Raw genomic sequence first — 15,643 nt, 5'->3', positions numbered from 1 at the left:
AAATGGCTAGCCCCAAGCTCCTACGCTCCTCATGGGGCAATGTAGGAATGGATGATGGATGGATGGATGAAAAGGCATGAGCAGCAAAGAAAAAACTGTCAACAAATAATGCTGACCTTGCATGCCCTTGGGTTCCAACACGCGGCCTGCAGGTCAAATCTGGCCTACATGACCTTGAGCTGCAGCCCACCCGAGATTTTAAATAAAATGCAGTAGATATAAAAGTCAATTACTTATAAGATAGCACAAGTAATTTAGCATGGCCTAACCACCTGCCTGCCACTATCATTGCTTTTGTGTAATTGCTAGAAAATCAGCATCCCTGAAGAGCCAATAAGATTTACTTTACCACCATCATAAACAGATTTTAAGTTGCCTACACATGTAAGGATTTCAACACACATGGTTACCTACTGAAAGAGCCTGGATCCCCCTGCTGTAAGGAAACCTTAGGATTTATACACACAATATATTTAGACATGACAGTTATGATGACTACTGTATCTGTGGCTGAACACATGATGGATGCTGTGAAGAAATTAGGAAAACGAAAGATGGGACAATATGCAGCTCCGGGTTTCAGGGTGGATGTGAGTAAGACAAATGTCATAGTTAGTAGGGATGGATGGAGACTTACAGGTGGAAAGTGGGCAGTGGCCTTCTGCTGTAGGCAGGAAAGGGGCTGGCAGTAACTCCATCTTGTGTGATGTTTGTGAAAAGTGGGGTACATAAAAGATGCAGTTACAGTATACGAAAGACAGATTACAAGGTTATGCAATGGAGATTGTGTACTTAGCCAATCCTGAAGAGGCATCATGCAGGTAATGTAGCTTCTGTGTTGATGAGTTTAGCTACCTCAGAAATATGATTAAGACAGGCAAATGTACAGATATTAGCTCAACTGCCAGAGCCAGAAGTACTGTACAGCAGGTCATAGATATCAGTGTGTTCTTGTTCCTGCTATGGTAGCAATAAAAAGGCTGCCTAATTACTGCACCATCTACCCATACACTGCTACCCTTTAATCAACATACATTTTACCCTATACCTCTATTATCTACTGAGCTTTTTACAGTCTTGGATATTTTGGTACGGTATGTTTGCAACACTGGCAAGCAAAATCTTGTTTCATTTACTTAAGGATTCGGGCATTCTGTGTGACACCAGCTCTAAGTAAATGGAACAAATATCAAACAAACTTCCCCTCCCATTACCACACTAGTTTCACATATCTTTTGCATTTTATAAGTAATATTATTATGAAAATAGGAAAAACTTCCAAAGTGCCATGGATATAACTGACATCCTTTTCCTAATTCTCAATCACCTCTTTTACTATAACTCCACATTAACATCACTGTTTCCTTCCCCCTTTTATGAAATAATGTAAGACACTACAGCTTTATACAAAACCTTTGGGTTTTCTGGTCTGATATCAGGCCTTATACTTCTAAATCACAACAACAAGAGTGAAATACAATACTGTGCCACATATACTATTATATTACCAGTACAATATTGAATGATATCTCTGACCCACAGTGTCACAGACAATGGATGTGTGATAAATTCTTATCTGCATAAAACATGTACAGTATATCTTTGGGACAAAACAGTGGTTTGCAGATAATTAATCTATTTTCACTGAAAAGCCCAGGTTTTCTACTTAACATGAGATAAATGAAAGTCTACAGATTATCTACCTGTGAGTATCAAAGTATAAAAATGTATAAAAATACTTCTATCTATCTATCTATAGCCCAACGCCCTAATCCCACAAAGGGTGGCCGCAGACAAAACGCCTCCAAGTCGCTCTGTCACCCACCATTTGACTACCCTCCCCCCAACTCACCCCCCCCTCCCTCATATACCTCTCAACTCCATCCCTCCACCTCATCCTTGGTCTACCTCTCCCTCTCCCTCCCCCCACCTCACCTACATACACCCTCTTAGTCAGTCTTTCATTCTCCATTCTCTTCACATGTCCAAACCACCTCAGTGTATTTCTCCTAATCTTTTCAACCACATCCACATCCACCCCACAGCGTCCCTTCACTTCTTCATTTGTCAACCTGTCCCTCCACGTCACTCCACATGCTCCTCTCAAGTAACTCATTTCCACTGCTCTCACTCTTGACTTGTTCCCCTCTTGCAAGGTCCATGCCTTGCTTCCATACGTCAGGGTAGGGATCACAATACTATCATGCAGTGACTTCTTAACTTCCATACTCACCTCCCTATTTCTCATCACTGCTTTCAGTGTACCAATGACCTTCCTTCCCTGCTGTACCCTTTCACCCACTTCATCCCCCAAAGTTCCATCCTTACTCATCACACTACCCAAGTACTTGAATGCACTCACATTCTCCATATCCTCACCATCCAACCTCACTGCACACTCTGTGACTTCATTCCTCTCAAACACCATAACTTTACTTTTCTTTACATTAACTCTCAGATTACTCCTCCTACACACTGTCCCAAATTCATTCACTTCAAATCTGGAATTATCTTTGATAGGAGGTAAGAAGTAATTCAGTTTATTAATCAGAGCACATCTATCTATCTATCTATTGTCAGACGCCTCAATCCCGTTTGGGGTGGCCACAAACAAATCGCCTCCACGTCACCCTGTCCCCAATCATTTCACTGCCCTGCTTCCAACTCACACTCCCCTCTCTCATATACCTCTTCACCCCATCCCTCCATCTCATCCTCGACCTCCCCCTCCCTCTTCCCCCCTCCACCTCACTCACATACACTCTCTTCGTCAGTCTCTCACCCTCCATCCTCTCCACATGGCCAAACCACCTCAGTGTATTCCTCCTAATGCTTCCTATCACATCCACATCCACACCACAACGCTCCTTTATATCCTCATTCATCAGCCTGTCTCTCCATGTGACTCCACAGGCTCCTCTTAAATAACTCATTTCCACTGCTCTCACTCTTGACTTGTGTCCTTCCAACAACATCCAAGCTTCACTTCCATACGTTAGAGTTGGTATCACAATACTGTCATGTAGTAACTTTTTCACTTCCATGCTCACTTCCCCGTTTCTTATCACTGCTTTCAAAGAACCAGCAACCTTTCTTCCCTGCTGTACCCTTTCAAGCACTTCACCCTCCAAACCTCCATCCTTACTCATCACACTACCCAAGTACTTAAACATACTCACATTTTTCAATTCCTCACCATCCAACCTCGCTGTACATTCACTGACATCACCTCTCTCAAAGACAATCACTTTACTCTTCCCTACATTCACCTTTAGATTCCGTTTCTTACACACTCTCCCAAACTCATCCACCAAGCCTTGCAGCTCCCTTTCGTCTTCACTCAACAACACAGTATCATCTGCAAACAACAGTACAGGGAGTTTCCAAACACTATCCTCTCTCACCAGGGCCACTCCAACATCCACTACCCTACCTTGTACCTCTTTTATTACCCCATCCATGTACAGATTGAACGACCATGGAGACATGACACATCCCTATTTCAACCCAACTTTCAAAGAGAAAAATTCACTTAGTTCACCATCCACACGCACTGCAGCCTTCGCACCATCGTACATACTCTTCACAGCATTCAACAACTTCCCATCTACTCCATGTATTCTTAATACTTTCCACAATCCTTGTCTATCCACCCTGTCATATGCTTTCTCCAAATCCATGAAAGCCGCATACAACTTCTTTCCCTTCACTAGAAACTTTTCCACTAAAGATCTAAGAATGAATATCTGATCTACACAACCTCTTCCCTTCCTAAAGCCTCCCTGTTCTTCTCCAACTAATTTCTCTGTTCTTTCTCTAACTCTGTCAATAAGTATCCTATCATACACTTTTCCTATTATACTAAGAAGACAAATGCCCCTATGATTACCACACACTTCTTTTTCCCCTTTTCCTTTGTACAAGGGAATAATTACACCTGACTTCCAATCCTCCGGGACTCTACCTTCCTCCCAGGCCAATCTGCACATCTTCCACATCCATTCTACTACTATCTCTCCCCCATGCTTCAGCATTTCACCACACACTCCATCAACTCCTGGGGCTTTCTCCAATTTAACTTTCATCATTGCTTCCACAATGTCTATCCTACTGATTTCTTCCTGTCTTCTCACCTCCCTCCTTCTCCCAGGCATTCTCCAGCCACTTATACTCACATTACTTCCATCCTGTATGTTCAACAATCCCTTCTCCACTAGTAATCTACCATTTTTATCTTTCACTCCCCTGCTAACCTCACTTCCACCCTGTCTTACTCTCTTCGCCTCTTTCCAGAACATTTTCTTACAGTCCCTCCACTTTACACTCAAATTCCTTCCAAATTCTTCATCCACTCTCTTCTTACTCTCTCTTACTAATCTTTTCACCTCTCTCTTTCTTTCTGCATATAACTCTCTCTTCCGCCTCTCAACTTCTTCCACGCCCCTATTTCTCATCCATTCATTGTATGCTTTCTTCTTTTGTGCCACAGCCTGTCTCACCTCTTCAGTCCACCACGCTGCTCCTTGCACCCCCCTCCGTCTTCTCTTCCTCCCACACACCACATCACATGCTGCACATATTTCTTTTGTAAATATCCTGCACACTCCTTCCACATCCCCCATCCGCTCCAGTTCATATTTGCCCAATCATTCCTCCACTTCTCTCTTATACTCTGCCTTTTTCTCATCCTCTTGTAACCTTTCCATTCTCCTTGCAACTACTCCTTCCTCTCGTCTTTCTCTTCTTCTATTCCTCCATCTTACTTGGATCCTAATTCTGGCCACCACCAAGTAGTGGTCAGAAAGTCCACTCCCCCAACCTCTATAAGCTCTTGCATCCATTACACATCTTCGCATCCTTTCATCCACACACACATAATCAATCATTGCCTTCCTTTCATTCAGCTCACCACCCACCCTTCTCATCACTCGCCATGTATACCTGTGGATCATTTTATGCCTGAAGAGGGTATTGGCTATCACCAACCCCCTCCCAGCACAAATGTCCACTAACACACTGCCATTCTCATCTGTGTCAGCAGGCACACCCCACTCACCAACTATTCCATCCACCTTCACATTCCCTACTTTACCATTCATATCACCGATCAAAAACACTCTCTCATTCCTTCCAAACTTTTCCATGCACACTTCCACATTTGTCCAGAACTCTTCTCTCACTCTGCTAGAACGATCTTGCACTGGGGCATACACACACACACACAATCGCCCACATTTGTATTCCAACTTTCAACTTTACCCACACAATCCTTGACCCAACTGATCAATACTGTCTTATGCTCTTCTTCCATCTTTTACTCACAACTATACATACTCTTTCCTTTGCCCTCTCATTCTCACCTACTCCTGCACATATACCCCATCCATACTCCCATTCTCTCACACTTCCTCCTCTCCATTTTCTTTCAGTTATTCAACAGCAAAACAATAAACTTCACTTACCATGTGATTCTTTGAATTGCATAGCATTCAGCCTTTCAACAACTGGTATCAAAAAGGCTAATGTTTTCCCAGATCCAGTCCGTCCATGGAGAAAACAATCAGACTTTGATAAAAGCTTGGGCAATGCTAATAGTTGGATGGTGGTCAGATGCTCAATTCTTAAACCTTTCAAAGCTAATACTGTCTTTGATGAACAAAGGCCCTTCTTCTGGACCCATTCCAAACTGTGCCTGGTAAGTATCCTTGTCTCTGCCATTTCTGCAAACACAACTGTGTACACAAACTCTGAAAACAAAATAGTAAAACACTTTATGTTGTACAGCAAACACTGTTTGTACAGTGCTATTTTTATTTTGAAACTACCTGTACTGTAGCTATGAACACAATCAGCTCAGCATGCATGCACACACACAAACTATCTGGTAAACAGCCTAATGTGTTTGAAGCACATCTGTGTTTTTAAAGACAATTCTGACCATGCCCTTTGTGATCATGTAATGTCAGGTTATGGCTCATAATCATGTAAAATGCTTTTTGACACGTTTAACTGTGCTCAGGGAGGTCTTCTCTGTGATTTTTCCAATCCAGGTGCTTTGTTTTGTTCCTGATAAAATAAGGATTGGTCTCTCAAGTTCAGAGCTCTGTTCACTGTCATACCTTAACTAAAATTAGGTTAAAAAGTGTGAGGTCTATTTAGAAAGTATCCGGCCTTAGACTCTAAAACAAATAAATAGATAACCCACTGAGCTAGGACACTAATCTCCCTCGAAGTAGGCCCCTTCTAACCTGACACATGCAGCCCAGTGTTCTTTCCACTGCCTGAAACATTTTTTAAAGTCGGTTTTCAGTATCTTCTGCAGGTGCTTTGTTGCATTCGTCATGATCTCTTCTCTCGGATGAACGTTGCTCAAGACATGTTGGAGTGTGCTAATCATGATCCAGACTTTCTGAAGACTGTTATCGCTGGAGATGAGACTAAGGCGTGTGGGTACAACCCAGAAACCAAAGCACAGTCGTCCCAGTGGAAGCATGCAAGGTCGCCTCAGCCAAAAAAAGCATGCCAGGTCCACAGCAAGGTGAAATGCACTCTTATGGTGATATTTTTTTTTTTTTTTTTTTTTAACTACCAAAGCGTTGTGCATCATGAATACGCACCAGATGGTCAGACTGCCGATAAACATTACTACCTCGACGTTATCCGTCGTCTTCGTGACACAGTTCAGTGGAAGAGACCAGACCTTTGGAAAGCAGCAAGTTGATAGCTGCATCATGACAATGCCCCTGCCCATTCTTCTCTACTGATTCATGAATTTTTGGTCAAGCACAACATCTCGCAGAGAAAGCAGGCTCCCTACTCACCAGACATGGCCCCGTGCGACTTTTGGTTATTCCCCCAAGCTCAAAACGCCACTGAAGGGTTCCCAATTTGAGACAAAAGAACAGATTATTATGAATGCAACGAAGCACCTGCAGGTGATAAAGATAGATGACTTTGAAAAATGTTTCTGGCAGTGGAAAGAATGCTGGGCTACATGTGTCAAGTCAGAAGGGGTCAACATTATGGGGGAATAGTGTCCTACCTCAACAGGTTAGCTGTTTATTTTTTTAAAGCCTATGGTCAAATAGCTACTTTCTGAACAGACCTCAGAAGTTTGGTTAGGTTAGGTTAGGTTAGGACAGGTTAAATTAGGTTCTGATTGGCCAGGTAAGGTTAGACCAGGTTAGGCTATTTTAACAGAGATATGAAAACAGATCAAGAAGCTGGAGAACCCTCCCATTCCTTATTTACTAGTAACTGGATTTATGACAGAAAACTCATAAAAAATGAATTTGCCAGTTCAGGACAAGCTGTATGAGAGCTCCCATTAACTAATTACAAAAATTTTATGACAGTGATTAGCTTTCATAATTATATAAATAACTGATGGCACCTTTATTATGCAGAAATAACATACATGATAATAAGGGAAATGCATAATCTTCATGGTGACATAAGACCACATTTTAACATTAACAAAAATTTTTACCTACCTTAGATTTGACCCCCCCTGGGGGTAGGCGGGTTTCAAGAATACTCCCCCAGTATCCCTGCTTGTCGTACGAGGCGACTAAAAGGGTTGGTGGTGGGTTAGTGCCCCACCCCGTAAAAAGAACTAACTAAAAAAGCGAACAAAGCGCCTCAGACCCGGACGGACCATACGTTGACGACTAAGGAACGGACGAAGGACATTCTTAGGGTGGGAACGTGGAATGTGAGAGGAGTGAATGATGAAGTGAAAGAGGGAGAGATTGTTCAGGTGCTTGAGGATGCAAAAGTGGATATATGTGGATTGACTGAAACTAAATGGAAAAAGGTGAAAGGGTGAGAGAGTGGGAATATGGTTTAGGTATATGTGCGGGAGTCAATGAAAATGAGAGGGCAAGAGAGGGAGTATGTCTGATGATAAGCAAGAAGTGGAAGGAGACTATAAGAGAGTATGGAACAGTGGGTGCAAGGATTGTATGGGTGAGGATGAAAGTAGGTATACAAGCGTGGGCGATTGTATGTGTGTATGCCCCGACAGAGGATCGAGTGGCAAGAGTGAAAGATGAGTTTTGGGTGAGTGTAGAAGCGTGTATGGACAAGTTTGAGAGAAGCGAGAGAGTGCTGTTGATTGGAGACATGAATGGCAAAGTTGGGAATGTACGAGTGGATGGAGTGGTTGGTCAGTGGGGTGTGCCAGTTGATATAGATGGGAATGGAAGTGCTTTGGTGGACATCTGTGCTTGTAAGGGGTTGGCAATAGCCAACACCTACTTTCGGTATAAGATGATCCACCGGTATACATGGAGAGTAATGAGGAGGATGGATGGTGAACTTGTTGAACGAAAGGCAATGATAGACTACGTGTGTGTGGATGAGCGAATGAGAAGACAAGTGTTGGATGCAAGAGTGTGGAGAGGGTGGGAGAATGGAGTCTCGGACCATCACTTAGTGATGGCCAAGGTAGAGCTGCAAAGAAAGTGGTTGAGGAGACGAAGGGGAAGACAGGGGGAAGCAGCTCCTGTGAGAAGAGTGGAGAAATTGCAAGATAGTGAGAAAATGACAGAGTATAAGAGCATAGTGGAAGAAAGACTGGGAAGGTATGAGCTAGAGCAGATGGAAGAGGTGGAAGACGTATGTAAGATATTCACGGAAGAGATAGGCGCAACGTGTGAGGCGGTTTGTGGAGTGAGGAGGAGATGCAAGGGTGTGCAAGGGACAGCATAGTGGAATGATGAGGTGAAACGAGCTGTGGAACAAAAGAAGAAGGCATATAGTGAATGGTTAGCGAATAGAGGTAAGGGAGAAGAGAGAGAGAAGAGAGAGGTATATGTGAGCAGGAGAAGGGAGGTTAAGAGACTGGTGAAGGAGAGTAAAAAGAAAGTGGATGAAGAGTTTGGGAGGAATCTGAGTGTGAAATGGAGGGAGAGTAAGAAATTGTTTTGGAAGGAGGTATAGAAAGTAAGGCAGTGTGAAAGGGGAAATAGTAGGGGAGTGAAAGATAGGAATAATAGATTGTTGGTGGAGAAGAGAGAGAAACTGAGGAGATGGAAGGAGCACTTTGAGGATTTGTTGAATGTGGAGAGTGAGAACAGCGCGAGTATAAGTGGTTGGGGAATGGCTGGGAGAAGAAGAGATGAGAGGAGGGAGGAAGAGATCAGTAGGGCGGAAGTAGTGGAAGCAATGAAGAATATTAAGTTGGGAAAGGCCCCAGGAATTGATAGAGTGTGTGGTGAAATGCTTAGGTATGGGGGTGAGATTGCTGTGGAGTGGATATGGAAGTTGTGTAGATTGGCTTGGGAAGAGGGAAGGGTTCCAGAGGACTGGAAATCAGGTATAATTGTTCCTTTATACAAAGGAAAAGGAGAGAGAGAAGTATGTGGTAACCATAGGGGTATTTGCCTACTTAGTGTGACTGGTAAAATATATGGTAGAATACTCATTGATAGGGTTAGGCATATGACAGAGGAGCTAGTTGGAGAAGAACAAGGGGGATTTAGGAAGGGAAAAGGGTGTGTAGATCAGATATCTGTTCTAAGATGTTTAGTGGAGAAGTATCTTGAGAAGGGAAGGAAAGTGTATGCTGCTTTCATGGACTTGGAGAAAGCTTATGACAGAATAGATAGGCAAGGTATGTGGAAGGTACTAAGAATATATGGAGTGGAGGGGAAATTGTTGAGTGCTGTGAAGAGTATGTACGAGGGAGCTAGGGCTACGGTGCAAATGGATGGTGAGCTGAGTGAGTTCTTTGATCTCAATGTGGGACTGAAACAGGGTTGTGTGATGTCTCCATGGCTGTTTAATATATACATGGATGGGGTTGTAAAGGAGGTGCAGGGCAGGGCAGTAGATGTGGGGGTGGCTCTAATGAATGAGGGTGAGATTTGGAAGCTTCCGGTGTTGCTGTTTGCTGATGACACAGTGTTGTTGAGTGAAGATGAATGGGAGTTGCAAGGTTTGGTGAATGAATTTGGGACAGTGTGTAGGAGGAGGAATCTGAAAGTTAATGTAAACAAAAGTAAAGTTATGGTGTTTGAGAGGAATGAAGTCACAGAGTGTGCAGTGAGGTTGGATGGTGAGGATATGGAGAATGTGAGTGCATTCAAGTACTTGGGTAGTGTGATGAGTAAGGATGGAACTTTGGGGGATGAAGTGGGTGAAAGGGTACAGCAGGGAAGGAAGGTTGTTGGTACACTGAGAGCAGTGATGAGAAATAGGGAGGTGAGTATGGAAGTTAAGAAGTCACTGCATGATAGTACTGTGATCCCTACCCTGACGTATGGAAGCGAGGCATGGACCTTACAAGAGGGGAACAAGTCAAGAGTGAAAGCAGTGGAAATGAGTTACTTGAGAGGAGCATGTGGAGTGACGTGGAGGGACAGGTTGACAAATGAAGAAGTGAAGGAACGCTGTGGGGTGGATGTGTATGTGGTTGAGAAGATTAGGAGAAATACACTGAGGTGGTTTGGACATGTGGAGAGAATGGAGAATGAAAGACTGACTAAGAGGGTGTATGTGGGTGAGGTGGGGGGAGGGAGAGGGAGAGGTAGACCGAGGATGAGGTGGAGGGATGGAGTTGAGAGGTATATGAGGGAGGGGGGGGTGCGTTGGGGGGAGGGTAGTCAAATGGTGGGTGACAGAGCGACTTGGAGGCGTTTTGTCTGCGGCCACCCTTTGCGGGATTAGGGCGTCGGGCTATAGATAGACAGATAGATACACTTTGTACAATTGTACAGAAATGCATCAATAAACAAGGAAAATATAACGATACTAGGGATAGGCTTGGTTAAGTTAGGATAAATTAGGTTACAAAAATTTAGGTTAGCCTTAGATAAGCCAGCACTAATAAGAGTAATTTCGTGCCAAAAATGGCATTCTAAGACGGTGACCATCTGTCCAGTGCGCCAGAAGATGACATCTGTGTGTCATCAATGCCAGTGGGGACTCTAAACAAACACTGCTTTTTGAGTGCTTTTAATCACTTTTAAAAGTAAAAAAATATATCCTGAAATTTGAAAATGTACTCAGAATATATTCAAAGAATTCTGTCAAAGGTTTTGGTAACGAAAAACAAAGGAAAACCACAAAATAAGGTGGTCCTATGTCTCCTTGAATATTACCAAGGTTTTTCTTATTGAAACCAGCACTGGTGCTTTCCTGAGGGCAATAGGTTTATTTGGATCTGGAACCCATTTGTCCCAAAGTCATGATGGGTAGATAGGTTGAATTAAGTTAGGTAAGGTAAACTGCTATGTTAGGTTACTTTAGTAGGGACAAAACAGTTGGTGATGGATTGACCTTGGAGCTGAATCAAACTGAAAGCCAAATACAGCAGACAGCCATTTAACGTGGTTTGCTGTAAAACTAATGAGGTTGTATAACACCTTAAAAATTACACATGCCTGCAACTTTAAAAATCTCTCACCATAATAATCAGCATATAATTAAAAAAAAAAAAAATACTGAACACTGTAGTTGGAGATTACAGGCATACCCCAGTTTAACGATGCAATTGGTTAAGTAAAAACCCATCGCTAGGCAGGGTATTGAATCTCGGGGTAGATTTAACACGTTACATATAGGGAAGCGTTTTTGTGCCTTGGGTTTCCCCCCCAACCAAGTCCTAAACCCACCCAAATGAGTCTAAAAACAAAATTCTAGCTAACCTAAACCCTCAAAGAGCTTTAAAACATGCAAAACAAAGCCTAAAAGCAGTTTATAACTCACATAAACCCAAAAATAAATCTGAAAATCATCAAAAATAAGTTTGGAAAAAATTCAACTTAGTAAACTGTACTCCAAAATGACAATGTTCACCCCACCAATGACTAAAATACATTAATCTACGTCTAAAAACAGTTTATAAATCAACCTAGGCTAAACACAAAATGTAAGTCCAAAATATCATCAAAATTGGTTTAAATTATAACCAAACCCACCGTTATACCAGGGTTTGGCCAATGTTCGGCAGGGTAGACTGGTATTTTTACCCCCATCGCTATGCTTAGGTATCATAACTAGGGGTCTGCCTGTACGTGCAGAGGAGCTCTCTGAAGGGCCCCCTACAGGTCAATCATAACTGCATACTCATGGTGACTGTGCAATCATTAGTTTTGCTCATACACTAATAATAAGACTTCAGTTTTCAGTTATCATGTGTGGCAAACCTTATAAAAATGTGTACTGCAGCCATATGTACTGCAATAATACTGGCTCCAGAGCAGTGGTTTACTCAGAGGGATAGCTGAGCCCACTTATGGAATATGAGTGGTAACCCCAAATTTCCTAGGGAATATCCCCAACTTCCCTAAAGGAGTTTTTCTTAGGTCACCTCATACCTAGACTTGGCTACCCCTTGGTCACCCCATTTTTTGAATGTTCATGCTCTAGAGACCATAGAGATCAAGAAGAAAGAAAAGACGAGTGTGGATGAAGAACTAGAATAAGAAAAGGTCAAAATTCACACATGAAACCCTTTTACAATACCATGAATGTGCAATTATTCCCATACACTGTTAGACATGATTGTATATGCGTCATGATTGACGAGAAAATATCAAACCATGTTGGATACACTCCAGTCATTTGCACAAACCTTCAGCCACCCATATACGATGGCTGTGGCTATGTAGTCATGACTGATCGTCTATGGGGTCCTTTCTGTTTTTCCCTAATTTGATCTTTGTAAATAAATAAATAAAAATAAAAACATACTATGATGAGCTGAAAGAGAGAGAGATTGTCTATGTGCTTGAGGGTGCGAAAGCGGATGTATGTGGAATAACTGAAACAAAATGGAGAGGAGAAAGTGTGAGAGAATGGGAGTATGGATAGGGTATATGGGCAGGAGTAGGTGAGAATGAGAGGGCAAAGGAAAGAGTATGTATAGTTGTGAGTAAAAGATGGAAGAGGAGCACAAGACAGTGTGGATCAGTTGGGTCAAGGATTGTGTGAGTAAAGTTGAAGGTTGGAATACAAATGTGGGCGATTGTGTGTATGTGCCAACGTAAGATCGTGCTAGAAGAGTGAGAGAAGAGTTCTGGACAAATGTAGAACTGTGCATGGAAATGTCTGGAAGGAATGAGAGAGTGTTTTTGATCGGTGATATGAATGGTAAAATTGGGAATGTGACGGTGGATGGAATAGTTGGTGAGTGGGATGTGCCTGCTGAGACAGATGAGAATGGGAGTGCGTTAGTGGACATTTGTGCTGGGTGGGGGTTGGTGATAGCCAATACCCTCTTCAGGAATAAAATGATCCACAGGTATATATGGTGAGTGATGAACAGAATGAAAGGAAGGCAATGATTGATTATGTGTGTGTGGATGAAAGGATGTGAAGATGTGTAATGGATGCAAGAGCTTATAGAGGTCGGGGGAGTGGACTTTCGGACCACTACTTGGTGGTGGCCAGAATCAGAATTCAAGTAAGACGGAGGAATAGAAGAAGGGAAAGACGAGAGGAAGGAGTAGTTGCAAGGAGAGTGGAAAGGTTACAAGAGGATGAGAAGAACGCAGAGTATAAGAGAGAAGTGGAGGAACGATTGGGCAAATATGAATTGGAGCAGATGGGAGACGTGGAAGGTGTGTGTACGATATTTACAGAAGAAATATGTGTAGCATGTGATATGGTGTGTGGAAGGAAGAGAAGACGGAGAGGGGTGCAAGGAACAGCGTCGTGGACTGAAGAGGTGAAACAGGATGTGGCACAAAAGAAGAAAGCATACAATGAATGGATGAGAAATAGGGGCGTGGAAGAAGTTGAGAGGTGGAAGAGAGAGTTATATGTAGAAAGAAAGAGAGAGGTGAAAAGATTAGTAAGAGAGAGTAAGAAGAGAGTGGATGAAGAATTTGGAAAGAATTTGAGTGTAAAGTGGAGGGACTGTAAGAAAATGTTCTGGAAAGAGGTGAAAGGAGTAAGACAGGGTGGAAGTGAAGTTAGCAGGGGAGTGAAAGATAAAAATGATAGATTACTAGTGGAGAAGGGAGAAAAAGTGAGCAGATGGAGTGAACACTTTAAGGAATTGTTGAACATACAGGATGGAAGTAATGCAAGTATAAGTGGCTGGGGAATGGCTGGGAGAAGGAGGGAGGTGAGAAGACAGGAAGAAATCAGTAGGATAGAAGTTGTGGACGCAATGAAGAAAGTTACATCGAGGAAAGCCCCAGGAATTGATGGAGTGTGTGGTGAAATGCTGAAGAATGGGGGAGAGATAGTAGTAGAATGCATGTGGAAGATGTGCAGATTGGCCTTGGAGGAAGGTAGAGTCCTGGAGGATTGGAAGTCAGGTATAATTATTCCCCTGTACAAAGGAGGTGGTTTGGCCATGTGGAGAGGATGGAGGGTGAAAGACTGACGAAGAGAGTGTATGTGAGTGAGGTGGAGGGTGGAAGAGGGAGGGGGAGACCGAGGATGAGATGGAGGGATGGGGTGGAGAGGTATATGAGAGAGGGGGGTGTGAGTTGGGAGCAGGGTAGTGAAATGGCGGGGGACAGGGCGACTTGGAGGCGATTTGTTTGTGGCCACCCCAAACGGGATTGAGGCGTCTGGCAATAGATAGATAGAGACAAAGGAAAAGGGGAAAAAGAAAGTGTGTGGTAATCATAGGGGCATTTGTCTTCTTAGTATAATAGGAAATGTGTATGGTAGGATACTTATTGACAGAGTTAGAGAAAGAACAGAGAAATTAGTTGGAGAAGAACAGGGAGGCTTTAGGAAGGGAAAAGGTTGTGTAGATCAGATATTCATTCTTAGATCTTTAGTGGAAAAGTTTCTAGAGAAGGGAAAGAAGTTGTATGTGGCTTTCATGGATTTGGAGAAAGCATATGACAGGGTGAATAGACAAGGATTGTGGAAAGTATTAAGAATACATGGAGTAGATGGGAAGTTGTTGAATGCTGTGAAAAGTATGTACGATGGTGCGAAGGCTGCAGTGTGTGTGGATCTTGAACTAAGTGAATTTTTCTCTTTGAAAGTTGGGTTGAAATAGGGATGTGTCATGTCTCCATGGTCGTTCAATCTGTACATGGATGGGGTAATAAAAGAGGTACAAGGTAGGGTAGTGGATGTTGGAGTGGCCCTGGTGAGAGAGGATAGTGTTTGGAAACTCCCTGTACTGTTGTTTGCAGATGATACTGTGTTGTTGAGTGAAGACAAAAGGGAGCTGCAAGGCTTGGTGGATGAGTTTGGGAGAGTGTGTAAGAAACGGAATCTAAAGGTGAATGTAGGGAAGAGTAAAGTGATTGTCTTTGAGAGAGGTGATGTCAGTGAATGTACAGCGAGGTTGGATGGTGAGGAATTGGAAAATGTGAGTACGTTTAAGTACTTGGGTAGTGCGATGAGTAAGGATGGAGGTTTGGAGGGTGAAGTGCTTGAAAGGGTACAGCAGGGAAGAAAGGTTGCTGGTTCTTTGAAAGCAGTGATAAGAAACAGGGAAGTGAGCATGGAAGTGAAAAAGTTACTACATGACAGTATTGTGATACCAACTCTAACGTATGGAAGTGAAGCTTGGACATTGTTGGAAGGACACAAGTCAAGAGTGAGAGCAGTGGAAATGAGTTATTTAAGAGGAGCCTGTGGAGTCACATGGAGAGACAGGCTGACGAATGAGGATATAAAGGAGCGTTGTGGTGTGGATGTGGATGTGATAGGAAGTGTT

The 15,643-nt window shown here is 42.9% G+C and overlaps 1 protein-coding gene across 4 annotated transcripts in view; it reads right to left on the bottom strand.

The window, feature by feature from the left end:
- Positions 1–15,643, bottom strand: part of LOC145399065 (putative ATP-dependent RNA helicase pitchoune) — a 94,043-nt gene that overhangs the window by 64,900 nt on the left and 13,500 nt on the right. For 3 of the 4 annotated variants that reach the window (XR_013897222.1, XM_080271812.1, XM_080271813.1), the window contains exon 2: positions 5,463–5,747. Coding sequence is in view for 3 of the 4 variants with exons in the window: in XM_080271812.1 (XP_080127938.1) it covers positions 5,463–5,747 (285 nt within the window). In the remaining variant the exon portion in view is untranslated. Of the gene's footprint in view, positions 1–5,462; positions 5,748–15,643 lie in introns of those variants that run through there. The other variant, XM_080271814.1, reaches the window with a different exon arrangement.

Source organism: Coenobita brevimanus, chromosome 47 (assembly GCF_032717465.1).
Source record: "Coenobita brevimanus isolate Jiangsu-jjx chromosome 47, ASM3271746v2, whole genome shotgun sequence".
NCBI lineage: Eukaryota > Metazoa > Arthropoda > Malacostraca > Decapoda > Coenobitidae > Coenobita > Coenobita brevimanus.
This window is presented reverse-complemented; position numbering and strand designations above follow the sequence as displayed.